Raw genomic sequence first — 11,638 nt, forward strand, 5'->3', positions numbered from 1 at the left:
TAGAAAAGCGGGAAGGGGTGAATGGATGGGTGTGGTTCGCTCAGTGCCCACGTGTATCCTCCATCCTCACCTACCGCGCCAGGTGTTTGCTCCCAAAGCTATGTTTCCCTACCCCTCCCTCCGTTGCCCCCACAGAATCCCCCCGGTGTATGACGTCTGGGATGAAACATGACGCATGTGCTGCCACCTAGAATTATAGCTTTTTTCATCGCAACTTCTCTCACCGCTTTTACCAAGACGTCTGCACACCGTCCTGCTGCATTCTTATCAACAGTTGTTTCCTCTTCCCCTACTTCACGACCTCCATCTGTAATCTCTCTGCCCAATAGGTATTGACAGCTTATAGTGTGCGAGATGTCAGTGATGCTGTATTATGGCTTCCTTGGCTGTACCTTGCTCTGACATCTGCTTCTGAACCTGTCGTAATCACAGAGACGCTATACACATCAAGTATGATGATGATGATTCTTGAAATGCCCACGGATTTCAAATCCAATTCTAATTTTTTTTTTTGTTTTTTTGTTTTTTTTGTAGGGAGTAAGCACATTTTAGAATCTCGAATAATTGCGAAGAAAATGCACTCGGCAGGTCTCGCAAAAGAAGAAAGGCGGCGGGTGGTGGTGCATGACGATGATGATGATGATGATTGATGATTGATGATGATGATGATGATGTTTACAGCAGAAGCTCCAGACTTAAAAAGACACACACACAAATGTTTTTGCTAAAAATACTCCAGGTGTGCAGACACGGTGTCTGGCTTTAATGCACTAATGTTCGCCTCAGTGATCGCCAGTCATTGATTTACGTGAGCTACAAGACCACCGCAACATGCTCCGCGTGTTTTCCCCGCTGTGTGTGACGTAAGCACGAGTTCTGCTGTGGTGAGAATCTCACGAGAAGCTTTTGTCGGCGACGCTGACGTCAGAACTCGCACGCGCATGCATGGGATCGAATTTTGCAAAAGTTTGTTCACCGACATGCACTCAGAAGCTAGCAGTTCGACCTGAGCTGTTTGGTACATCCGGTCATTAACTACATTAAGAAAACAATATATATATATACACTAAAATTTATATGAACTAATTATATATCAGTAATATATAAGGAACTTGATCATGAAATCAGTGGATAAAGATAAAGGTTTTCGAACGTTGTATTAGGTCGGTCGATCGGTCTGCCTGTCTGTCCCCCACTCTAATACAGAACATGAGTCAGAGGAAAAGACAGATAAAATGCACATTAAAAAAGACGAAAAATGGGAAAAGGTAAAAGAATGAAAGAAAAAGGAGACTTTTATTTTATGAGGGCAGAGGGTGCGCTTGGATTCAAATCTTTGGCGTCTTTCAGCCAGTGACAAATAAGAAAAAAAAATTTTTTTTTTCAAGAAATTCCACCTACTCCTTGCCGTCCAGCAGAATTTCCTAACATTATTATAAACACCAAGTTGTCGAGGGAGCTGACATCAGATGCAACAATGATCAGTAAAGTTTCGTCGATATTTCTGGCAGCCCTGCGTCAGCCACCGGGCAGGAGGAGGAGGAGAGCTCTTCAGCGAGGAAGATCGCAAGTTAGGACACCCCAGCCTCTACCCGGTTACGGCCAAACAGTCGGCCCTAACAACGCGTCCAGTTTGAGAACTCCAGGAATATTTGTATTGATGTATCGCTGGCTCCCCATCCTCCCTGTGTATGCAGTGGGTGGGTTTCATCTTTGCTGTGGATCAAAATGCCACGGGTATAAAGAGCCCGGAACTGCAAGCCAGAAATACCCGGATCAGCTTGTTTTTGACTGACGGATGACGACATTCTGACGTCACCGATACCGTCTGTCCGTTATCAAGTAGAGGGCGCAGGTTTCGAATGACGTCTTCTCGTCTGCCACACGTGTTTGCCGTCTGATGCGAAAGCCGTCTGCTGCGTGCCTGCAAAATGCCACCAACGGCCGAGGTCTCGCTTCTGCAGGATGGATGTCAGGTGTGCTGTGACCATGGTATTAACGAGCTCTACACCTGGGGGTTTCCATGCATACATTAACTGCCTGCCATAAATTTAAGGATATAAATATAAGTATGGATTTAATTAACGTTTATGTGTATTTTATTTCATTTCACAATAAACCTTTCTCAACTAGGAACACATCATAAAAATCACTAAGTTTTCAGAAACACTTTTTTATTTTATTTTTTTTGTGTGCAATATTAACGGTTGCAACCCTCAGCATCAGCGATAAACCTTCTTACCTGTGCCACATGATTAAGAAAGCAAAAGCTACGAATTGACTTCTTTTGCTTGTTATTCATTTTCAGCAATGCTGAATTAGACATTTGGTAATTTCAAAAAATAAATTGTAGGACTTTAATTTCTTCAACAACATTCTATATTTTAATATAATTGTTTATTTCAATTTGTGCAAATTTTTCTGTGCAATTGCAAACCCCGAAATGAATGATTTTCTGAGGTAGTATTTTTTTTTTTTTTTGGTGGAGGGCTGCAAAAGGGAAGTAATAAAAACAATTATATCTGATCTCTGACGCGCTTTTCCCCCTTTACACACAAGCTTTTCTCAAACATTATAAACTTTTTATTTAGTAAGGTGTTGCATTTAATCGGAGCTTTATTAACAGATGGTTGTCTTATCATGGTTCCATAATAGATGTTCTGTGCTGGTCACAAAGAGCGCAATGAAGAATAAAAGCAACAGTCAAAAGAAGAAAAAAAAACTTAAGATGTTGTCAAATGTTTACTGCAATTTTGCAAAACATGTAATCAGTTTTAAAAACAGTTGTGAAAATCCAATCAATATTTTTTTCTTGTGGACAATTGAACTAATTGTTTGTGGCGTCCTTTATTCTTAATTCCTATTTGAACATAAACCTCGGTTAATAAACCCTTGGTCTTTTAAATATTCAAAGGTTCGTATAAATAGACACATGCAAGTAGCTTTAGCTGCAATCACGCTATCTTGTGTAGGTTCTTTTAATGAGAATTTCCAGTATCTGTATGTTTGTATTTCTTGAAGAACATCCAGCTGGAATTTCTACCTCCCAAGACCACAGCTTTAGTTCAGCCAAAAAAAAAAGCATACAAAATTTAAAGACCTTTGGATCTATCGTGCAAGGTTGGTTAATTAGCTGGAGCAATTAAAAAGAAAGTTTGCTGACCTCATCGTCAACAGCCACAGAAGTAAGTGCAAGCAGTTACATTTGTGGTCAATAGGTGGCGAAAGTGTTGGTTTTTTTTTTAAAAAAAAAGCAGTGAAATAATTCAGAACATATTTTTTTTAATATAATCGTTTATTTTTAATTCATGGAAATTTTTCAATGTGATTGCAAAACCCTGAAATGTGTGAAGGATTTCCTGGCTTAGTCTTCTTTTTCCCACAAGGGAAGTAACAGAAGCGATTATGTCCGTTCTCCTCTGACAACCTTTCCCCCATTTATCCACACACACAAAGGTCCGTGTCAAACATTACAAATGTTGAATAAATGTTGCATTTAATCAGTGCTTTATTAACAGATGGTTGCCTATCATGGTTCCATAATATTTGTTTTGTGCTGGTCACAAAGAGCCCACTGTTGAATAAAAGCAAGGTAAAAAAAAAAAAAAAACTGTCAAATTTTTACTGTAATTGTACAAAACATGTAATCTGTTTTGAAAGCAATTGTAGAAAACAAATCAATATTTTTTCTTGTGGACAATTGAAATATTTCTTTGTGGCATCCTTCATTCTTGAGTTAATTCCTATTTGAACATAAACTTCCGTTAATAAATTCCTTGGTCTTTTAAATATCCAAAGGTCTGGATAAAATGGCCACATACAAGTAGCTTCAGCTGCAATCAAAATCATGTGAACATGTTTTTTATGAGAATTTTCTGTATCTGTATGTTTATGATGCACTGCATCAAAATATATACTTCTATAATGCTCAATACTAAAGAGTTGAGCTCCATCAACTGGAAAAAATATCAATTTACCTTCTATGAACAGATACTATGATGTATCTTAATTTTTAAATGTATAAATAATTATCTATGTAGTAGAGGGTGGGAGGATTGGTGCTTTACGCTGAGCCAACAACTAAAGCGATATCACAGCAAAGCAGCCAGCCCTACAAACAGATGCAATATGCATATATGTAGCAGAAGGCATTTTTCAGATACCAATCCAACTTTTAGCAAAAGCTTAAAGAAACACAGGAAAGTTATGTCAGCTGTTGCCAATTTTCAACAGTAGGTCCCTTTGCTTTGGACATGGACGAAAAGAACTTGAATGAGGTAACTTTGCACACAATCTTCACTGTTGTATGTTACATCTCAGACATATATTCTAGCAAAACTAAATCAATTCAAAAGAGAACTAAAAAGTGCATAACAATTTTCCTCTAAAGTACCATCAATACTTAAGGATTCACTCGTTTAATGGCATTGCTCTCATTCTTACCTGAAAATACTGTATAATTCCACATGACTGAACCTTTCACACAGTAAAAAGTTGTCCATTGAAAGACATCCAGGGAGAAAAGAACAGCAGTGCTTTTACTTTCACTCTAAGAAAACAAAGTAATTTAGATGCTGAAGTGATAAACAGACAAAAAGAACATTCATTTTACTGAACAATTTAATTTCAATTCCTGAATGGAAAACTGATGTTGATTTCTTGGAATGAATGCAATAACAAAGAAATTTAGTATAAAAATATTGAACAGAAAAAAAAATTAAAGAGGACAAATCCCTGCCATAAAAAATGTTTTGAGCTGTTCAAATTGTTAAAATATGGTTGTATGACTTTTCTCCAGGACTGATCCACACTGTACAAAAAAGAATTCCTAATGGCAAAAAGCCAGTGATACCTCTGCCTCACACAAATACAGTCTCTCTCTTAACTGCAGACTAATTATATGTCTTTTTCTAGCAATCATTCCCAGCTGTCGGGTTCAGGAAGATTAGTGATCAACATCAAGGCAGTTTCATTTCTTCACTAGAAAGAAAAGTCACTCAAAACCAGGTTCAATCATAATCATGGTACAGGGCAGAAAAATGATCTAATAACAACATGCTAAGAAAAGATATCATCTGCTCACAATCTGAGCTAAGCTCTTGAGGCAAAAGAAAAATATGAACTGAAGGTTTTGTATTAAAAAAATATTTCGGACAAAATGGCAAAACAACACAACACTTAGTAAAGATCTAGCATTTAATTTCTGGAGTTGCATTAATGTCTTCTTGAAACTTTTGGACTAGCTAACAGATCAGGTCACTTGATTAATGCTTTGATAGCATCTATTTTCGATACATTAGCTGTTGATCAAAAATGGATTTTATCAAAGGATTTAAATTTAAGAACCATGCCCTAAATCACTGATGAACAAAACACCTGTTAATGGTTGATCAGCATTCCAAAGTTGTAAACTGGTTGAACCAGACTAACACTGAGAATAATTTCCAGATCAATATGCATCTAAAACTTAACATGAAATCTGCAGAATGAGCACCCTAACGGGTACTTGTAATGAGCCTCATTTCAAATACAGCGTAAGGCATCAAAACTGTACCTCATCAAAGTGGTACAAAGAACCATAACTCATTTACCACAGTGTCTAAAGTTTGCAGCTGCTTTTCAGGATGGAATCAATCCTTGTTCTTTCAGTTTCTTCACCAGCTCTTCTACTGTCTCCACCTTCACCCCAGCTTGTCGCACTGCCGGCTCTTCTACACTCAATACCTGATGAGTTGCTTTCATGTCAACTCCATAGTCCTCTGGTTTCTTCTTCTCTAGTGGCTTTTTCTTGGCTTTCTGTGCACAATATTGCACAAATCAGGTAGGCATTCATCTCAAAATCTGAAAGTTTGTTTCCTTTTTCTTTTGGACCAATTTACACTAATGATATCCATATTAAAATCTGTCATAAATTTTCAAATGGTTTCAAATATTCTTTATTCACCTTCTTTACTTTAAAAAAATCTTCTCTGCTTAATTTAAATTTAAAGGGAATAAACTCACAGACAACACAAATGCACAAAAAATTACCATGATATTTGGCAATGTTGCATATCGAGGTTCATTCAACCTTAGATCAACAGATACAACAGCCGGCAGTTTAACTCGGACGGTTTCCAGTCCCCCATCGATCTCTTTGACAACTTTCAACTCTCCATCTGTTTTTTCGATCTTTGACGCACATGTTGCCTGAAAAACACAAATGAAATCACATTCCATAAAAGGAACACATGATTTTTCATTTACTGTTATATTAGGGTTTTTTGGGAGAGGAGAGGGGGAGGGGTTTTTTTTTTTGTGCTTTTGCAACTGTCTGAGCTGAACAAGGTTCACTAAACTAGCTAATGCTGGAAAAATTAATTTCATACCTTACATATCTGAAATGTAAGAAATGGCAAAGATTCACAAAACAACGGTTTAAAATGAAGTGAACCTTCCCACAGAAGTAATTTTAAACTATGAATAAAATGCTCACTATTCAAAACACCAACAATACATGCTTTAAAAACTTACTTACATCCTTATACATGCACAGTACTGGACTATGAATAAAGTTAAAATGACCTAAGTGATTAAAGTAAATAATCTCTTTATCATGTCACAAAGAAAGCAGATTTTTCAAGGATATTTGGCTTCTGAAAAATGTCAGTCATTCTAAAAAAAAGGGTTATATGGAAAAAACCTAGAACTTTTTTTTGCTTGTGTTCTTTAAAAACAAATTAGTGCTATTTACTCAAGGGTTCAAGTGATTTACCTGTGGCCAGTCTAACAAAGAAGCCATGTACTGTCCAGTCTGATTAGCATCATCATCAATAGCCTGTAAATACATATATAAAATATGAAAACATTTGTTCAATACCAGAATTGCAGAGAATCATTTAAATACACCAAAGTAATAATCAAAACTAAATGAATAATATTAAAACTATTATTCTCAATCAACACATATGACCGAGTGTAACAAATTACCTGTTTCCCCACCAACACTAGGTCAATTTTATTCTCTTGAGCAATCTTAGCTAAAATCTTTGCTACGTGCATGGGCTGCATTCCATTGTAGGTAGCAGGGTCAACCTCCACATGAATAGCCTTGTCTGCCCCCATAGCCATGGCAGTTCTTAAAACTTCCTGCAAAAAAAAAACCCCCAAAATATAGAGACAAAAAGAGTTAGAACTTAGACACTGACTTGTATAATGTTCTCTACATCACTTTCCTTTAATGCTATTTTACCTTCTGGGTTTAACATGAGAAAACAATTATTTTCCAACAGTCTGTTAAAAGCATAATCAAAGTATTAAGTTGCAACTTGACTGAAAATGTACTGCATTCCTCTTAAAAGAATGTCATAGTTACTTTTTTTTGTTTTTTACAAACAGTAATGTGTAAGGATTATTTATTCAGTAATGGCATCCTGGGTATCCCCCTATGCACATACCCTTGTGTCCCTCTCACCTGGCATTGGGGGGGTCCACATGACACTGCAATTATTTCTGAGGCAATATTTTTCTCTTTCAAGCGAATAGCCTCCTCAATAGCAATTTCATCAAACGGATTCAGACTGTGCTTGACGCCATCAGTCAGAACTCCTGTTTTGTCTGGCTTCACACGGATCTGTTAGGATATTTTATATGGTAGAATGGTACAAAAATCTTGCTCAAAAGGAGTCATAGTTGAATATAGTTTAATACTTAATACTTAAAACTTCACACCCACGTAGACTTACATCCAATAACGTAAAAATCTGGCATTTTCACTGTGTGTACACTGTATGAAACGCCATCATGTAATCAGCGAAGTAATGCCCTTAATATGATGGGATTTATTAAATATAATATATTCACATCTTGTGATCAAAAGCAACAGCGCTATGAGCTAAATTAAAGTGATACTTCTATTTCTTTCCCAAGGTTGCTAGTTTCTAGTGAGGTACACAAGTTTACCTGAAGAGATACTTTATGGTCAATGGGTGCAACAATAACCACGGAGAAAGACTGTCAAAAATCAATAGCTACCTTCACAGCATAGTCAATGACACGTTTACATCCTACAAGAACTCGAAGGCCAGACATTGTCACCAAGTCAATACAACCGAAGAAGGAAAGTGAACTTTGCCCATACAGAAAGTGACAAAAAGTTTCGTAGATGTAAGAATTAATAATTGATCAGCATGAATATATATCTTAATAATTCAAAATCAGCTTCTATTTTTGAAGATATTTTCTTTAATTTAGGTTCAGGTACAAAGCATAAGCAAAACTAAAAAGGAGGACCAATATGTGAAACTACGCACCGCCAGCTTTTTCCATTGGGTATTTCAGTGCAAAAGGTCAGCGTGTATGTAGTTGGTAAAGGGGCATTCCTAAACAAAAGTTTTATCGACTGTGCTTTTTCTGTCACGGAGATAATGTGACACTAAAGTATTTTAAAAAGCGATAAATTAAGAAGACATGTTATTAACAGGCACAACTCGATTATTCTGTCATTGTTAGCTATCTCCCTTCGCAGACTCAATGTTTCCACGAACCTATACGGGTCCGTGATGCATCAATTTATTCATTATTTTACCAATTTACTTCTTTATCCTTAACGTGCTTCTAAAATATCACATAATGGGGATACTCTTCTATGGAATATCAACTTTATTTGCACTTTTAAAATGTTAGTATAACCTAAAACAATTTATTTAACACAGTTTAGCGTTCGTAGTAAGAGAAGTAACTCTAGCGACTTATTCTTTTGTGTCGTTGCTCTGTGGTTGTGTCCCTGCTCGTTAAATCCCCAACATAGCCGAGCGGTAAATGATCGCGCTGAATTCCTCCAATTCAACGGTAATTACTCGAACTAAATACGTCATGTCATCTAATTCTTTTACGATTTATGCAGTAGAAGACCCGAAGTGAGTTAAAACGATAATCGCTGATGCGAAAGCATCCAATGATTGCAAGACGAAGGCTCGAAGGAAGCAGAAACGAGCAGACGACAATCCCCTGAGGATCCGTAGCTCGTTTTGTAACGGCAAAAGAGTCGCCTAATGGTTATGGAATATTAGTTCCCAGACGGAAGAATTAACTCAATTCGTCGGGGAACACTGCAGGTTCGAACTGGAGCTGCTCAAATCCTGAAGGCTTTTCCTTGGTTACGCGACTGGCGGAAATAGCACGTGACCCGAATCCCCGAAGTAATTAGGATGAGAAGACGTCCGTCGTAAATTTCGGAAACGAGATTTCTTTCTATCCGCAATCTTATCAGATCTATCATCCCCTTCGTTTCCGGAAGCCTGTCATCGAACAGTCCTGCAATTATAATGGAATCCACGCAAAGTCTTAAATGTTCTACACACATCAAGTTGAAGTCTGTTAGCAAAGAGTCTGAAATGTTCTGAACTTTACAAAACAAATAAATTTGAAGAAAGTCGTCAAACTTCAAGAGTTGTCAGTTAACTGAATTTTAACAGGAATTTTCCAAACTATGCGGAGCAGAGAATGAGAAAGGGAAATTCAGTCATTTACGAAGTCATGTGCAGTCGTTCGGACAAAGTAGGTTAAAACCTCTCTCAAGGGTATAACAACAGCAAAAACAAAAAATACCAAAAAACACCAACTGTGTCATCGTTTGAACGTTTCAGACGTAATGATTAGGCTACTGCGCTACTTCCTCATTATCATTCACTGAGGTTCCATGGCTTCGTAATCCGCCCTTCTAAAAGTGAGGACTCCGACAACAAAACCTAGCACATCAAAGACTAAAAAGTTGGATAATGTTTACTTTTAATTTTGTTTAACAGAACGTAAAATGGAAAGATCATATCAAATGAAGGATTTTTTTCGGCTGACTGAATTGAAGTGACCAAAGGAACGAATGCTTCTTACGTCCGCTCCGAGCACGGATCGCTACAAAAACAGAATGGACTACAAAATTTTGTTGATAGTGAATGTGTTATTAGCTGTTATGGAAGGAAACATCTATGATAGGGTTCTCTGCGAAAGGTGCATTTAAAGAAGATTTCCGTTAAACTTGCATCTGAATTTTAGAAATCGATCCTAGTAACTGTGCAAGTTTGACCTTTGTTTTGGAAAAAAGAGAGGAACTCAATATAAAGCAACTTGTTCACTCCTTGTACAGTTTCAAGAACACTTCTGTACAGCGGAACGACAGCTATTTTATGATTCTGAAGTGAACAAGGACATTGCTAGGTGCTATAGCTTGATACATAGTATGATTCGCTGCATGTTTTGCCAGATTTATATCGAAATTGGCAATACAATGTAAACGCAATCATAATGAAGACTCTGATAACAGTAGAAATAGCGCCATTCAAAATAATTGCTATAGATAGAAAAAACCCTAATGATGATAACAACAAAATGATAATAACGACAATAAAATGATAAGGACAATAGCTATAGCGATAATAACTACTGTCCGGTCTACTGTCATCTACGAGGCGCTCAGAATTCTGCTCCATAGCTATAGCCACACTGTAGTCGTGGACAAGCAGTAGTGGGGAGAAGATTAGGGAATTGACCAAACGAGTTTCTTTGGGGACAATGTGCTGTCAGACGAGTATATTCGAGAGAAACATATCTAACCAAACAAAATATATTTCTATTTAACACAAAGCAGCAGAAAATATTTTTAAAGCACTCAAAAATCAGTATTCCACAATGTCAATATTGTTAGAGATATTTACGACGTGTAGCATGTTTCGTTTCGATTTTTAAAAAACTGTTTTTTCACTTTGCACACGTCAAAGCATATCGATTTAAGCCTACACCGAAGACCTCCAACTGAAATGCGAGAGTATTTTGGTGAAAGCACCCGGAAAGGGCGTAAACGGCAATCGGTTCTGTCACAGTGTAGTTCTGCTAAAATTGCTGAAGAACTCCCTTCATCTCGTGTAATTAATGTGGGCGTCAGACGCTACTTTATCAAGTTAAGCACGAGGAGAAAAATAAAATGTTTACAAGTTGCAGCTCCTGATGATGGTTATGGATAATAATAATGGTAGTAGCATATGTTTATTTATAGAGAGCCTTCACCTAACACTACAGGAGCTTACATACTGGAAGTCACACGAGCGCAACCTTATCAGTACTAAACCAATTTTTTTTTTTTTTACAAATTCATTCACCATCATTTAGGTCATAAGTACTCAGTCAATCTCTCTCTATCTCTCTCTCTCACACACACACACTGCTAAAAGGGGTCGCATTCAGATAAAAGTATGTCGGAGCCGAGATGCGAACCACCAAGTTCCTCTGCCTACCACCAACCGGAGGATGCAATCACTAATAAGACATTTTTTTTAAACATCATTAACATGGCTGCACTGTAATAATGAGTGATAATAAAATAATAATTACAAGTACAAATTTGTTGTGTGTGTAATGTATGTGAGGTGTGAGCGAGTGTGTGAGATCATGAATTGTTCGTGTGTCACCTGCATGCATTCATGCGCGAGAAAGAAAATCATCGAGGATGGCCAGGAGTGACAAACCCCAGAATTGCTTAATAATTTTTTACTTCTGAAAGATATTATTTAAAGATTACTGTTTATGGGAGAATCAGATATCTTAGTGCTTAGAGCAATGGTGCTCAAAATGAGAAAAGCGCACATAGCCGCAGGTTCAATACCCG

General features: G+C 37.2%; 1 protein-coding gene across 1 annotated transcript; it reads right to left on the minus strand.

Annotated features, from left to right (window-relative positions):
• Positions 1–3,277: 3,277 nt before the first annotated feature.
• Positions 3,278–8,145, minus strand: LOC112568536 (electron transfer flavoprotein subunit beta-like). Its single transcript, XM_025245855.1, has 6 exons — positions 8,014–8,145; positions 7,454–7,612; positions 6,970–7,128; positions 6,755–6,817; positions 6,031–6,189; positions 3,278–5,796 (listed from the first exon to the last, which is right to left on the minus strand). Exons 1-6 carry the CDS (start codon positions 8,068–8,070, stop codon positions 5,620–5,622), a joined length of 774 nt encoding a protein of 257 aa, XP_025101640.1. The 5' UTR covers positions 8,071–8,145; the 3' UTR covers positions 3,278–5,619.
• Between the last annotated feature and the right edge of the window lie 3,493 nt (positions 8,146–11,638).

The sequence above is a fragment of the Pomacea canaliculata genome, linkage group LG7 (genome assembly GCF_003073045.1).
Source record: "Pomacea canaliculata isolate SZHN2017 linkage group LG7, ASM307304v1, whole genome shotgun sequence".
NCBI classification, from domain to species: domain Eukaryota; kingdom Metazoa; phylum Mollusca; class Gastropoda; order Architaenioglossa; family Ampullariidae; genus Pomacea; species Pomacea canaliculata.